The following is a 16,892-nucleotide window of genomic DNA, read 5'->3' on the forward strand; positions in this document are numbered from 1 at the left end:
TGCCTTTCATGAACCCGTGCTGGCTGGGCCTGATCCCCTGGTTGTCCCACTCATGCCTTGTGAGCGCCCTCAAGACGAACCGCTCCATAACCTTCCCCGGCACCGAGGTCAGGCTGACAGGCCTGTAGCTCCCCGGATTCTCCTTCCGGCCCTTCTTGTAGATGGGCGTCACATTGGCAAGCCTTGGGCGTCACATCGGCAAGGCTATGTGATGATGAGGCGCTTAGGGACATGGTGTAGTGGGCATGGTGGTGTTGGGTTGACGGTTGGACTCGATGATCTTGGAGGTCTTTTCCAAACTTAATGATTCTATGATTTATCTTTGCCATATTGATACATTCAAACAATTCTAGCCATGAGAAAAAAAATAATTATTTCCTCAGAAATAGGTTTATTTCCTTGGAAAGAAGTTAGATGCTCTCTACCTATTACCCTCCTCAGTCTTAATGAAACCTCAATAACAAGAGAATCTGAAAGGCTCCAAAAAAGATTTTTCACTATGAATTTTCTTTAAAAAAAGACAGATAAAAAATGTATACATACACTTATTAACAGCTTCAGCTTCACAGATGAGCAATGGGCAATGACACAGGTATGAAAGTGTCGCAGCACTCTACAGTATAAACTAGAAAGCTAGTGAAGGTTGACTGGTTCAGTCATCAGCAAGAAGTAAGCCTCTCCCTGATGCACCACCTCAACAGTATGGAAAGCACAGCAGACAGCAGTGACTCCCTACAAGATGTCCTCTACGGATAAAAAAAGACAAGTAGAAATGGAGTTTGGAACATCTCCTGCAGATCATCTTCTCTATTAGGAGCTCTCCATGGGGTTAATCAGAACAAAGGCTGTCAGAGAGTCTGGCTTGGGTGAGAAAGCTTTCCCTGCAGCAAGACCATGACCACTGCAGGACACAGGTACAAGAAGTGGGCTTAGCTTACAGATTTGCTTGAAGACCTGCTCACTCAGGATACTGATTTCTGCAAAGTGCAGAAATGAAGTTCATAACAGCAGGCTGAAACCCAACTTCAGTAGCAGCTATGTTTGGGAACACTTAGACAAGAACAATGACAATACTGTTGCTTGACGTACAGAAAGTTGGAAATAGCACCAGATGGGCTGCCTGGTGAATCTGGTGCCTCAGGTGACGTACCAGAACACATGTTTTCCAAAGAACGCTGCAAATGATGATCCTCACACTTTCTGTTCTTATTTCAAGAAGGAGGTAAGTACATTCAGATGTACTCCATGGAAACAAGAGATGGGCAGGCAGGTTAAACCCCTTTTGAGCCTATTGAGCCATGAACAACAAGCTGTAGGATAGAGACACGCTAGGTCATCTGGGAATGAAAATATTTTTAGTGTTTGCATATTTCTAACATTTCTTTCTGTCCTGCTTCATTGGTAAGCTAAAGGTCACCTTAGTATGTCAAAAGAAGCAGGCAGAGAAGCCAGCCACAACTTGGTCTGCTTGAAAGAGGCAAACTGGTTTTTCTTTGGTTAGCAAGTAAACATGGTAGTGCAACTTCCCTCCTGTAAGCTTTTTTTCTGGTAGAGAAAGATCTGCACGGGTCAAAACTGAGCCAGGTGGCTCTCCTGTGATGCACCATAAAAACAATGCCAACACTGATGAGGGCAGAATGTTTCAGGCTTTGCTTACTTCAATGCATCTACTTGTTTCTCGGACTCCCCACTGACAGAGTTGTAGTCAGGGGGCTCATAAAGCTGATTTGACTGATGAGGCTCTCTAGGGAAAGCTTTTCAAGGGGACTACTCCACCGCCTACCTCTGTTCTAAAATGTACATCAACCAGCTAAGAACTTCCACTTCCCACCTGCAGACAGATAATTTGGTGGAAATACTCAATCAAGCTCCTGTGCTATATTTAACTCAATAGATAGTCCCACAGGTGAAAAATATTCAGTTAATGAGAAATAAAGAAACAAACTTGATAGCAAAACAGGGTATCAAGTCACAATATAATATCCCTTTGGCAGTAAGTTTAACATCATCACAAATCACACAATAGTTCAGTCCCTTCAAATAATAAAGGACAGAAATATGGTGTAATGCTGACCTCTGCAACCCTATATTTTTATGATCCAACTGGGTTTCTGTCAAGGGCAGTCTTTGACACAGAGGGTTGGCTGGGCAGGAGAATACTGAAGCTACAGCACTCCACACTAACAGCTCACAGTTCCTACAGCCTGCCTGGCCTGTGCTTCAGGTTACTTCATCTTGAGATGTGACAAGAAAAAACACTTGGGAGACAACAACTGCACAGAAGATGTTCCTTTGGGGTCAGTATACTGTATACTATAGTACATTTTCTTTGAACTACTTCACTGCAAGCTACATATGTTCTGACTACAGTGGAGCTCCCACGCAGGGTCAGACCTGAGTGAAAAGACCTTTGCTCTGATTTTTCAAGAGTTGTCCTCTTTCCCCAGATTTTGCCTGCAAGTGCCACCGTCTCTCACAGGCAGACAAATATGGGCAAAAAAAGTGCAAGAGCAATTTAAGAATCCTTCACATCCCACGTGGAGATGTTTATTTCCTAGTACTTTTGACTCTGCAGAGAGAAGCCTGCTATTCATTTACATGGGACAGAACAATGAAAAGGAACATACAGTGATAGACTTTGGTTACCAAACATGGCATGGTATGTTAACTCCTCTTTTACATTCCTAGGATTCAATAGAAAAAAGAAATAAAATAAAATATCTGTCTGCATGCATCAAACCTAGAAAAGTTATTATCTGAGTAACACACAACCTACTATTAGTATATTGCTCAAGAATAGTTCCAGCTATAAAACTACTATCATGCTAATAATTTTTTAAAAATGTTTTAGAAAAGAAATGCTGTTTAAAGAGATTCTCAAAGACAAGGGTAAATTAAAACAATTGTAGCTATAAATCTAGACATTACCTATGTCTCTGAAAGGCATTATTGCATTCTAGGGAAATGTGTATACTAAGTACATTGAAGCACTCAATTTCAAAGTAATTGAGTGGTATTAGGTAACACTAACAATCTTATAGGTACATTTTAGTGCTTAACGTTAATGACGAAATACATGAAATTTTTTCTGGTATGTTAATTATTTCAGTATGAAATAGTTTCCTATATTTTTGTGCCACATTCACAACAATAGCACATTAAAAAGTTCTTGTATACAGTTAACACTGGATTAAACATTGTGAATTTTTAGATTTTGCCGCTATACGCGTAAGTTACCCAATTCACCATGCTTCAGAACAAAACAAAAAGAAACTGCACTCAGTGTAGAGTCTTCAGTCTGGCTGGGTTAACAGGGTGATTATGAAAAAACGTATCATTTGATATGAATGCCTTGCCTGGTTCCTGCAGTAGGAGCAGCAACAGCTATTAGCACTCTTCCTTAGTCCTGGCTCAGCCTCCTCTCCAACACTGCACCTCAAATGCCATCCACTTCCAGACGGACATTTCTGTTTCTCTTTAAATGGTGACACACGCCACTTGCCTCAGTGGGTGAAAAGAAACCTCAGACGTTTTGCCAACAGCATCAGCTCTTGTCAAAAGGTTGGGTACTTCTACCAGTCTGTTACACCTCAGACAATTCAGAAAATAAACTGGGTACAGTGGCTGAATTACCCTTTCTTATGATGAGACACACCTATTTCAGAATGTGGTTCAGACATATTGCTTGGCTAGCATGATGTCCTGGTTTCGGCAGGGATAGAGTTAATTTCCTTCCTAGGAGCTGGTACAGTGCTGTGTTTTGGATTTAGGGTGAGAACAATGTTGATAACACATCCATGTTTTCAGTTGTTGCTAGGTAGTGTTTATACTAGTCAAGGACTTTCCAACTTCCCATGCTCTACTGACCGAGAAGGCTGGAGGTGCACAAGAAGCTGGGAGGGGGCACAGCCAGGACAGCTGACCCAAACTGGCCAACGGGATATTCCACACCATGTGACGTCATGCTCAGTATATAAAGCTGGGGGAAGAAGAAGGAAGGGGGGGACGTTTGGAGTGGTGGCGTTTGTCTTCCCAAATAACCGTTACGCGTGATGGAGGCCTGCTTTCCTGGGGATGGCTGAACACCCGCCTGCCGATGGGAAGTAGGGAATGAATTCCTTTGTTTTGTTTTGCTTGTGTGCGCGGCTTTTGCTCTACCTATTAAACTGTCTTTATCTCAACCCACGAGTTTTCTCACTTTTACCCTTCCGATTCTCTCCCCCATCCCACTGTGGGGGAGTGAGCGAGCGGCTGCGTGGTGCTCAGTTGCCAACTGGGGTTAAACCACGACACATGACAAAAACTATTGCAGCAAGCACAGCTCTACCTCTTCTGGAGAGGGGAAAAAATCCAAAACAAACAAAAAAAACTCTGTGGATTTTAAGGGACCTGGAGCACTCCCTTACAAATTTTCGGCTCAAATGACTAAAGGGAAAGAAAAGGGACAAGTGGGATGTCTCTCCAGTGCTCCATGCGCCCTTCACACATTTTCCACACAATGATAAACCACTTATTTAAAAAAATGCCATAGCAAAAAAGTGTTCTACTAAGACCTAACAGACTCAGAACAACTGCACATGGTTTCTCACGTGAAATGGTGAATACAGGATATTATCTAGTATTATTGAGGGCTTGTAAAGCAAAATGCAGGAAATAGGACATCATACTTTTGCTTTTGATAACATAAAAAATTTTATCATACTTACTGCAAAATATCAGAAAGAAAAATGGAACCAGAAAGGGAATGAGAAAATAAATAAATAAATACAACATAATTAAATTTAATTTGAATCATGTGGCAAAGAAATACATTTAAGCAGGACTAGAATAATGTAATAAGAGGGATGCACCTCTTGTTAAAATACAAGCAGGGCTGAAAATCACTTTGAATAGTAGCCTTGTGATGAGAAGCTTAAGGCAACTGCTTCCTGGAATATTTTCCACTTGATCTGGCTGAACAAATATTGGGGAATTTAACTGGGGAAAGTTAAGTCTGTAGATGTTCACAAGTCTGCAATTGTCACTGTAGTTGGCCTAAAGACTTACAGGAGCATGAGATGGTTTGCTTTTTGTGCTTGGCAAAAGAAAACAGTTCTCACTGGCTTAGTATATATCTCCTCATCAACAGAGATCCACTGAGAGCAGGGACTGCACCCCAACAGAAATCCATTACACAGCTCTGGATTTCTCATCCCATACTGTTGTCTGAATTCAACCTAGAGACTTCATCTCCCTCAGCAACTGCCTGCATGACCAGCTAGGTCTGTCTAGACTTGCAGAACGGCACACACGTCAAACTGCCCATTCCCACTTCTGCTAGCAGGTCTTCATACATGGAGGATAAATAGAGGAGCACAGAAAGAACAGAGAGCTTCTCCCAACATACACGTTAGCTCAAACCAGAGAATTGGTTGCCTTGAATAGCTTCTCCTAGTTATGCAAGACTCACAAAGTATGGAAAAGCTGAAGTGAGAAGCAAGCAGTCATTTATTCAATACACTTAGTGGATTTCCAACCATTCCTGTCAGCAGGTGGAGAAGCAATAGCACTAAATATGGAGAGGTAAATATCTCCCTATATTTGTCTGCTATCTACCAAAGTAAGATTTGTCTCTTAGTCACTGCCTGCTGAAAGGACAGAGAAACTATTGCTGCTTCTAGTACTCTTCCCTCCACTGGGAAATGAAAGAAAGCAATCAGAAACCTCCGATAACCTAATGCAACGCCGACAAAGGCAAAGAACAAATTTCTCTCACCTTGGCAAGAGGGGTCCATTTGCTTCCAGGAAACATCTGTAGAAACTTTACTTACAAAAATCCTCAGGCCAGAAAAAATAGCATCTAGAAAACCACCATAATGGCACTATGCCTAACAGAAAATGTTATGTGGCTTGGCTGTTCTTAATGTAAGAGGTCTGACTGAAATGTGTCTACTCATAAGTAGAGGTTCAGAGCAGTTCAGTACTCTGAACAGGAGACTAGATCAGAACATGTGGATTTTGAGCTCTGTATAAAGAATTCTGTACTGGCATTTCCCAACAGAAGTCAATGCATCTGTTTCAAAAAAAAAAAAAAAAAAACAAACCAAAAAAGCATGTCAACAATTGAAGGTATCCAGGGTAGACAACTGCCTAAATGTAAAAGCCTTTCCCTGCATTCTTTGTGTCTTACATAATGATTCTGAGCCTTTAAAAATGGTAAGCCAAGCATGCAAGGCCCCCTCTGAGAGGTCAGCTCTGGTAGTCTCTCCCTCATATGTTTTTAGCATGCACCACTCAATCAGGAAAAAGTGGGGATACACCATGATGATTTCAAGAAGAATATATTCAGTCATTTCATGAGTTATAAAGGACAAATATTTCCAGTCACTTTCATTATAATATAATCATCATTCTACAATAAGAAAAAAAACTTGACCAAAAAAGAGTTGGCTAAAATTATGTCTACTTACCAGCAAAAGGACAGAATGGTATTGAATCAAGATTAAAATAAACCTGAAATTCAACAAGCTTACTCTTGAAAAGACAATTATATTACAAAAGATTATATTTCATTGATCTTTTCATAGAATCATAGAATAGTTTGGGTTGGAAGGGACCTTTAAAGGCCATTCAGCCCAACCCGCCTGCCGTGGGCAGGGACATCTTCAACTAGATCAGGTTGCTCAGAGCCCCATCCAACCTGACCTTGAACGTTTCCAGGGAGGGGCATCCACCACCTCTCTGGGCAACCTATGCCAGTCTTTCACCACTCTCAGCGTAAAAAATTTCTTCCTTATATCTAGTCTGAATCTACCCTCTTTTAGTTTAAAACCATTACCCCTTGTCCTGTCGCAACAGGCCCTGCTAAAAAGTTTGCTGCCACCTTTTTTATAAGCCCCCTTTAAGTACTGATAGGCTGCAGTGAGGTCTCCCTGAAGCCGCCTCTTCTCTAGGCTGAACAACCCCAACTCTCTCAGCCTTTCTTCATAGGAGAGGTGTTCCATCCCTCTGATCATTTTTGTGGCCCTCCTCTGGACCCGCTCCAACAGGTCCATGTCTTTCTTGTACTGAAGACTCCAGAGCTGGACTCAGTATTCCAGGTAGAGTCTCCCCAGAGCAGAGCAGAGGGGCAGAATCACCTCCCTTGACCTGCTGGCCACGCTTCTTTTGATGCAGCCCAGGATACGATTGGTCTTCTGGGTTGCGAGCGCACGTTGTCGGCTCATGTCCAGCTTTTCATCCACCAGTACCCCCAAGCCCTTCTCGGCAGGGCTGCTCTCAATCCCTTCATCCCCCAGCCTGTATTGATACTGGGGGTTGCCCCGACCCAGGTGCAGGACCTTGCACTTGGCCTTGTTAAACCTCATGAGGTTCACACAGGCCCACTTCTTGAGCTTGTCCAGGTCCCTCTGGATGGCATCCTGCCCTTCTGGCATGTCGACCACATGCCAGCTTGGTGTCGTCTGCAAACTTTTGTTGAAGGTGCACTCAATCCCACTGTCTATGTAATTTTAAAACTCAAATTTACAAACCCGCTCCTGACTCAATGTAAATTTACAACTCATGATTCTAGACAAACAGAGGTACAAAACTGTGCTGTTGGATGACATATACTGAAATTTTAGACCATGATTTGTTATTGCACACTTAATTATTAACACTTAAGCAGCAGTGAGAAGAAATGTAAAATGCTATGAAAAGTATAATTTATTTCTCCTGACAGATATTAATTGGCCTGTATTAATGACTTTTGGAACTATTACTAATGAGGAAAAATAGCCATCCCAGCATGTCAGCAATATCTGTAGTGAGGGGACAGTCTTCCAGCCATTAAAAAAAAATGGGGGTGAGGGGGAATATCACACCGTAAGATAGGAAAAGCAGTTTCTCAAAGAGGATGTTTATGACTAAATTTCTAAATTGCTGCCACAGCACAGTGGTGGAGAAATTCTGGAAGTGCGTCCAGCAGCTCTGCTGTATGATTAGTCTCAGCAGCTATCGGCTAACTGGAGTTCATGTTTGTGTTATTCCCTCAGGGTCTAGTCATTTTGTTATACAGAACCAGGCAGCTAACCAGGGATCCTCAGGGAGAGCGAGGTGCCCTTTGAGCAGACCAGCTCCTTTTTTTCACTTTTTTGCAGGGCAGAACAGTGGGAAAATGGTAAAAATATGTTTTCTATTATGCTTTTGATAAAAGCATAAAGACAGGTCCATATTAGTTTAACTTGCAAGGTATACTAAATATCACATACAGTCTCCTGTGGTATGTAAATGAAGCCAGGGATGTAGCAGTTATGCATAGGTACATTTCCTAAGCAGAAAGAACTTTTGTAAATTCAGTTAGCCAGAGTAAACAGACAATTCAAGAACTATGCAAGCATATTATTCCACTGTTTCACTGTTTTAAATGAAGATCAAAAGCCACTATGCTACGATAGCGTTTATCTCGGTACTGACCATTATCTTGAAGGACTCCTGTGGAAGCTGTTACTTTTACTGTCTGATTTACTTTTGTAGAGTTGTTAGAAAAGTGTCGTCTGAACACAGAATCCTCTGGATTCTGGCTTTTTTTGTCCTTCCCTTTGGGAGGCTGAGGTGAGGAACTGTTTTCTCCCGGGTCACTGGATCCAACAGTAGATTTAGATTGCCGATCATTTCCCTGAAAAGAAGTGTACGTAATTATCACTGATTAAAATGACAAAGTTTATTTTTTTAATTTCAATATAATATCAACCTTTTAGTACTAAGGATTGGTATCAGGTGTTAAAGAACCATATTAATTTACAATCAGTACACTTAAGCAATATCTTAAACTATCCAGAAAACTGTAACTATCTCATCAACTTACTATATGATCTGACTGATTAAATGCTCCTCAATAACTCCCAGAGGAAAATAACACGTTTATTATAAGGAAATAATGCTTCATTTGATGAAAAGAATGGCTAGGTGAATCTATACATGCATGCATATGATATACAGCCATATCTCATCTATGCATATGTGTGGAAAGTCACAAGATGTAACTTATATAACTTGTGAATAATTCATTGTCTGTGTAAATGAGACATGGGCATTAATCTGCTAAGTGTCAAAAGCAGCTGGAAGAGGATGACAGTCTTCGTGTGGCAGTAACACTGACTGCCAAGTGGACAGTAAGAAAGGGGTCTGCCAACACATCACCTCTGAATCACCTCCAAGGACATCAGCCAGTTCCTCTGCATGTTCTGTAGTGTATCTAGAAACAGAATCAGAAACCTGATCCTTATTTTTACAGCTTTGATGTATGTATGATCCTGGGTGTACCAGCCAGAGATTTCATTATTTATACACATTTTTCTTCAGTTTAAATCTGCTCACAATCAACGTCATAAAAACCTGAAGTGTACATAGCAGCCCTTTAGGGTACTGTTTATATCATTCTAGGCTGCGTAAAGACTTTACCAACGGAACACCCTCATCATTCATTGCCTCTCATTAGAGGCTGCCAGCCTCCTAGTTTTGACAGTCTAACAGTACGTGTAGTTCCTTTCTAATCCAGTTCTGTCAAAACACTCCATATAAAAACAAAACACTCAAGCAGATAGGGCAGAAAACCTTATCAGTATCTGGAACTGTTCACCTTATCACAGTCTTAGTTAAATCACAGAAGACAAATATATTCTACCTCATTGTTTCACCTGGTGTAACTGCATGAACAATTTGTGTCACTTTAGAACTCACTGCTAAAGTTAAAGCGTAATACTATATAAAATTAAAATCTTTCAGAAAAATAAGTCCTGAATGAAATCCCACATCTCTTTAAAAAAATCTTGCATACATTATTATATTTTTATGTGATCCTTCTAGTTTTCACATAATCAGTAGAAATCAGTTCTGTTTAAAATATCTTACTTAAATACCATCTAGCTTTTACCATCTAACCTACCATTTATCTACCAATACCATCAAATCTACCATTTATCCTCTCTCTGTAAAGAGAAATGAGGGCACAGCAATATTTCAGCCCCTTCTAATTCAAACTGGAGACTGTTATTCCCAAGCAATAATAGTAAAAAACTGTAGATATCGAATTGAAACAAACAATTGCATGATTTATACCAGTTCAAGTGTTGCATAGATCTTTAAGAGCAGTAGTGCACATTCCTGCCTCCTTAAGTTTTGACACTTGTTATCAGTGTGTATTACAATCCCAATGGAATAAAAGTTAGTATCAAATACTTTTCTGTATAGGCTGTTAAGTAATAGTAGAAGAGGCAAGAAGTTAAAACTGTTAACGAGTTATATTTACAAATGCTAGAATTGCAAAGCTCACATTTTAAAAAACCAGCACCACTTGAAAGTATGTTCTTTACTAAGGTTTTATCTTCTACTGAATTTCAACAGAATGGAATAGACACATGTATATTTTATTGCTTATTTTGTTTAGTGGCTCCAGGCTTTTTTGTTCTGTAAACAGTGAATGGACATGATCAACTACCACAATTATAATGACAGACTGTGAGTCTGACTCTCTGCTGTCTTGTACTTGTACAGTAAACTGCGCTTGTACAGTCAGTGCAGATACTTATATTCTGATTTGGCACTGTTTTAAATCCACAGTGGACTCATTTTGTACACATATAAACAGCTATACAGGATACAAAGCAGTGGAGGCTCAAGTTCTGTATTTAATGGTTCGCTAGGGCAAAACACATCAGATAGGAAACTGGTTTAGGGCCTTATTCAGACTCAGCATGCAGAAACACCATTTTCTGCAAGATGCTTTGTAAAAGGTTCTGTGTTTTTTCTTTAGGTGTATAATTTGAATAAATAATTTAACAAATAAACAAAGATAGCTGACAGAGTTTATGGGAAATACCTCAAGGCAGCAGCTGATCTTTGCTATGGAAGGTTTTATAAAAAATAAAGCAGCCATTATTGCAATAATATTTTCTCAGATTTCTCTTGTCTAATTGACACTGCAAATAGCTACGGATTCATCAAGCTTTAATAAGCATACCACCAGGTGGCTGTGGATTTTTTCTCTTCAGATTTAATTAAAACCCAAAGGACAGGGACTTTCCATCTGCTGGAATTAAGCGAAATTAGAAACAGACTTTATTATGGCACTTGATACTTACACTGCCTTTAGACTTTCGAGATCCCACAATCGGAGGTAGTACAGAGGCTTTGGACCTGCAGAAATAAGCCGTATCTTAGAATTGTGTACACTGTCACTATCATAGACACTAAGTATCTATAACCAAGTCAGGTAACACCAAGTTGGCTACGGCAACAGAGTTAATTGTTTTATTCATTGCATGTTTTTACTAAGAATCACTTATTTCTGTTCACTAGACTATATTTAAATGCATAATCATTAACTTATTCAAACAAATGCGTTACATTTCCCCACAATGCATACTTTATATACTGAAAATTTGCAGAGTAGTATTCAGTGAATTACTATGTGAAAGATCCTTACAATTATTATAATGAAAAGTTGCGGCAATTTCAATAAAACTGTTTACATCAATTGATCAACATAGCTTTTCACTGTCCTTAAATTAATTTGTTGCAAATGCTGTTTCCCAAAATACTTTCAAGTTATTCACATTGTCTACAGTTGCTCACTAAAAAAAAAAAAAAAAAACCAACGAAAAATAAATTACACTCCAGTTTATATGCAGAATATGGGACAAATTCCCTAAATTACACCAATTTGTGGGACAAATTTCCCACAAATGATGAAACGGCTCCCTATTTTCATGCTTTCCAAAGGTACTAAAAGCCCAAGTTTCTCCTTACAGGGACCCAAGTTTAGGACTCTATTATGTGATAATTCTAGCCCACTAAATATAGACCCAAACATAAAGCATTCTTAAGGGAGTACATATTCCACAAAACATTACCAAGCAAGAGTAGATCTAGACTGGTGTAGCTGCACCTAACCTCATTTAGTTGTACACACTTATAGCCCAGGAAAAAAATAAATTAAGCCAAGTAAAAAATAATTCTTTCTCTGACATTAATTTTGTGATACGTGATCAATGGCAAGTTTATGAGGTGAAAGAGCCTTCTGAATTTCCATTTTCTCTTTTGTTTTTGTTATCTCAACTTTCTCAGTAAAGTTCTCAATAAAGTTTTGCATCCATACTAACCCATCCATCCATCCCTTGTTCTTGGAATGATGATTTTGTACTTTACTGGTGGTACTTTGTAAACAAATTGACACACACAAGCACATGAGAAGTATATCACACGCCTACAGAACTTACCCCTGTGGTCTTCTTATTGTAGATTTGCTAAAGAGCAGATCACCATACGGCAACTTCTTAAACTTTTCTCTACCCACTGCAACATAAATTTGCCCATTCTCCAAGTCTGACCCATTCTGAACAAGTTTTCCATCTAAAGTGTAAAGTCTGAAAAATATGAAAATGCTTAATATAATAAGCCTTAACATTCAGCTAGGTGTATTAAGAGTGTTGAAAGCTACGTTAACCTAAACTCACTAAATCATGTTGACTTTCCAGATATGAAACCCAATAAAGTACAGTGGATGTCATACAATGATCAGTCGCTACGTAAAAACCAAAAGACAAGGAAAGACAGAGCAAAATAATGACCCAAATCACAGTTTATACAAAACTAATGAATTATGAAGTGCTATGACAGATTAAATACTCTCATAATTTCTAAAATGAAATAAATTACTTTGTACTTAGAAGGTCTTTAATGCCTTTCCCCTGATACCTTGGAAGGGATCTATTCCATGAGTTCCTGACCCCTCTCATAGCAAGTTCCACCTCCCATCTGTGCTCTGGGCACTATGCAGTAATCTGGCAATAACAGGGCATTCATGGCCCCACAACTGAAAACTCAGGATCTGTCCACCTAACACAGACCAAGTTGATAATATTGCACTTATATTGTTATATTGTATGGATCAGAAGGTTGGAACATGGCTGTACCTGGTGGGGTAAGGCTGGAAGTAGCAGGAAATACAATAATACATTATAACAAGAAGCTGTGTATCTTAGGCACCTACAATACCAATAATTAATACGTCTATTACACCAGGTAGATTTTTACCACAATAAATTTCTGTTTGTACACTTTACCGAGAAGGAAGAAATGCATTAGGGACTGGGGAGGGGAGGGCAGGGGCAGCAGGCGTGGTCAATATATTATTTGTATGCTATCCCAGTTACTTCATTGTTGGGTTTGTGATTTTATTTAAGGATGGTCAAAACAACGAGGAAGGAGGAAACATTCAATAATAAATAAGCTCTTTCTTATGAAGCATATTCCAAAACTCAATAATATTTATATTTAATTAAAAAGTCAACATTAACAGTTTTGCATTTAAGTCTTAAATGCAGGAATGTTGAATGGCCATCTTAATTGCCTTTCTAGAAGCCTTCTACAGGAGCTACTGTATGTGTTATTCATAAATTTCAACACAATGCAAGGAGATATAAAATGATATATGCATGTATACAATGAAGCTTTTAGGAAGAATATCAGGAGCCTGACTTGAGAACACCCCTGATTTATAAAGTGCAAAGATTTTCAGTTTAATAGAGAAAAAACTGCTGCTTAAGTTCATACACACAGTGGCACAACCTTGAATAAACACAGAAAACAAAAGATGTAGCTTATAGAACCAGGAATCACAGAATAGCTAAGGATGGACACGATCTCTGCAGACCACCTAGTCCATCTGCCCCATGCAGAGCAAGAGCAACTAGAGTAGGCTGCCTGGGGCTGTGTCCAGGTGTGTTTTGAATAACTGCAAGGATGGAGACTCCACAACCTCTCTGGGCAACCTGTTCCAGTGTTTGATGACCCTTACAGAAAAAATGTTAGTTTTTTCTTCTGTTCAAGTGGAATTTCCTGTATTTCAGTTTGTGCCCAGTGCCTCTTGTCCTGTCACTGGGCACCACCGAGAAGAGCCTGGCTCCAACTTCTTCACTTCTTTCTACCAGGTATTCATACACATTAACAAGATCCCTCTGAGCCCTCTCTTCTCCAGGCTGCAGAGTCCCAGCCCTCCCCACGACAAGTATCTTCAAGCCCTTCATCTTCGTGGCCCTTTGCTGCACTTGCTCCAGTGTGTTCATGTCTTTCTTTTATTTCCCTCATGAAAGTACCTTGATTTTCTAGGTGCTTCCTGCCATATAGAAGTAACTTGGTTTTCTAAGTGCAAAGACCAAACATTTTCAAAGGTGAAATTGCAGCTTTTTTAAATCTTGATCACGTTGCTGCTTCCTTGTGAAGAGGTATGCTACCTCTGAAGCACCCCCTCTGTACTACTCATATTTACTTTTTAGTGCAAACATTTCACAGGCATGCCAGCAATTCAAAGAGCAATTTATGTTTCACTATCACACAGACGACATCAGTTACACACAAACAATGAAAAAAAAACAAGCAATCTAAAAATCAGCAAGAAGCCTATTTCTGAATTAATCTCACTGTGTTTTGCTATATTACATTTTGTTTTGGGGAACTCGGGGATAAAAACAGCAAATCAGTGTACCACAGTTTAAGAACTTTTTATATATTTGTATGGTGCTGCAGGTATATAGGGGTACATACAAATATGACTGCGGGTTTTTGTTCCTGATCATTCACTTTGCTTGTGTTTTAATATTATATTTAATTCTCAAAAGTTGTTTGCTTAATAGAACTCCCGAAAATGTTATGGACAAATATCTGGCAGTCTCTAGTGTTATTTTTCACCCTGAAAATAACAACCATAACTGAATCAAACATAATCAGTCACTGAAAATGAAAGTGAAATTGAAAATGCATTTTAAAAAAATGGAACTTCAAACAAATAAATGACTATTGACTTAACAAGCATCACACAAATTTTGTGACACTTATTTCTGAAGCCTTCTACCCACCCACCTGGCCACAACCATTCAAAGACTAGCTGGGTTCTCTCTGGCTGGTATTATACAACAAAAATGTCCTTGTGATCACTTCTTCTGGTCACTGAGGGATGACCTAGGGCTTGTCCTGTGGGATATCAGCAGACTTCCATTTTCCCTCCTGAAGCCAAGCCAAAAAGTGGCAGCCAAAACAAAGCAAGCATACAAGCTGACAAAGGAGATAGCAAAGATACAACTTGCGGGACCAATATCCCCAAATTCCCAGTTGCCCATGCACCAGGTACCTGCCCATCAGGTTGCCGTACCCCATCCCCATGCACAATCTGGCAAGCAGAAAAGCTATTTTCTCATTGTCTCCTCTCTCATATTTCTTTCTCACATCCCTATTCTGATGGGGATGATCAATAATTTTTTTTTTTTTAAAGCCACATGTGAAACTGCGTAAGACTTGGCAGCTTTGTATGTCTTTTAATAACACAGAAAACAAAAACTGCCATAGACATAATGCTAGTTCTCGTAATTCCACTTACCCTTCTTTAATGAGAAATTATATCTTTCCAGCATCAGTGGTCTTACAGGACCTCCCCTAATGCTAACACAGTTTCAGTAAACCCCAACAATTAATGTGTAACTTATTAAAGAACAACGATCACTTTACTAATGTATTTAATATGTATTCCTAGCATTTTAAGGAAAAGAAAATGAAAACTGGGTTAATAGAAAACCAGAAAAAGGAAAACATTAAATAATTCAAAATGTCATGTACATTATCTTATTTTTTAAAGGATTAAAACTGAGCACTGAAGGGAACTTCTCAAAAGCAATCCTAGCTATGTACAGACTGACTTATGCTTTCATGTACATCATTCAGTTACACCAAGGAGTGACACCAAGTGATGAGAATAAAATGTGAAAGGTTTTTAAATTGCTAAACAACCTGAGAGCAGAAAGAATTGGTATGTTGTAAACAGCTGTTACTTTGCTCAGTTCTGAGTTACACTAGCTGAGAATCAGATCCAGAAAGCTGCAACATGTGCGTGGGTTTACTTTACCGCAAGTAAAAGTGCTAAGTAGCCAGATAATAGGAGCAAAGAAATGCAAGGCTGAGAGAAAAAATTAGATGAGAGCTAATAGTCAACAGATAGCATTACCTTAATCTTTTATCGTCTGTATCAGCTCTGGGAAAGCAATCGGAAGAACTGAAAGACTATTTTATCTTGACTGCTTTGAGAAAGATTTTGCAAGCTTAGCCTCAGACATTGCGTAAGCTGTGAAGAATGATTTTCCACAAAAGGCCCTTTCCCATCTGAGGAATGGATTTCTGTAATGTGCTCTGCATGGGGCAACACTGGAATGTCAGTAATTTGCCAGTACACACCTTGGTAGGGCACTTACACCACAATGTTTCTCATGGAAACCGCATACATCAGTTTGCTCTAAAAGTTGCAACAACTACCAAATCCTATTTCAGTGAGCTTATTTTACACTGTAAAAGCCTTAAGAGACTGAAACTTACCTATCAAAGGGTCACATCCTATTCCTGGGATACCAACAACTCAGATCAGCTGAGATACTGGAACTGGCAAACCCCCAACTACAACTTCGGCCTTGGCTGTTACTAGGAGGCTGAGCATAAAGCATATCCTAGTCATAGCACAGGTCTTCAAAACCCAAAGAATCTATAATATTTTCCTTGAAATTGTTTGTCCCAATGAATTTAAAGGACTATTAAAATTAAAAGGAACATGGACTGCCTCTATTATTGCACATTCCTAACATTTTCATCAACTTTACCATGCTCATTTATTTTATTCTAACATGTAACTTAATTATTAATACTAAATATATTGCATTATTACTGTATTATTACATGCCTGCTAACTAAATATTTAATCAAGAAATAACAGTTGAAACAAACTGAGGTTTTTCTTCTTTTAAATAGCAGTTGAAATGAAACCTGAAGGTTACTTGGAGTCAATGTATTTCCATTTTGTGGCTTTGTGATGTATTTTAATTTTCTTATAGCAG

The 16,892-nt window shown here is 39.2% G+C and overlaps 1 protein-coding gene across 1 annotated transcript in view; it reads right to left on the minus strand.

Annotated features, from left to right (window-relative positions):
- DCDC2 (doublecortin domain containing 2) overlaps positions 1–16,892 on the minus strand; it is an 80,692-nt gene that overhangs the window by 39,823 nt on the left and 23,977 nt on the right. Inside the window, exons 5-7 of the mRNA XM_009326513.1 lie at positions 12,240–12,386; positions 11,103–11,157; positions 8,437–8,638 (exon numbers count right to left, since the gene is read on the minus strand). Of these exons, the coding sequence (XP_009324788.1) occupies positions 8,437–8,638; positions 11,103–11,157; positions 12,240–12,386 (404 nt within the window). The remainder of the gene's footprint in view (positions 1–8,436; positions 8,639–11,102; positions 11,158–12,239; positions 12,387–16,892) is intronic.

This window comes from Pygoscelis adeliae, unplaced genomic scaffold (assembly GCF_000699105.1).
Source record: "Pygoscelis adeliae isolate BGI_AS28 unplaced genomic scaffold, ASM69910v1 Scaffold186, whole genome shotgun sequence".
In the NCBI taxonomy this organism is placed as follows: domain Eukaryota; kingdom Metazoa; phylum Chordata; class Aves; order Sphenisciformes; family Spheniscidae; genus Pygoscelis; species Pygoscelis adeliae.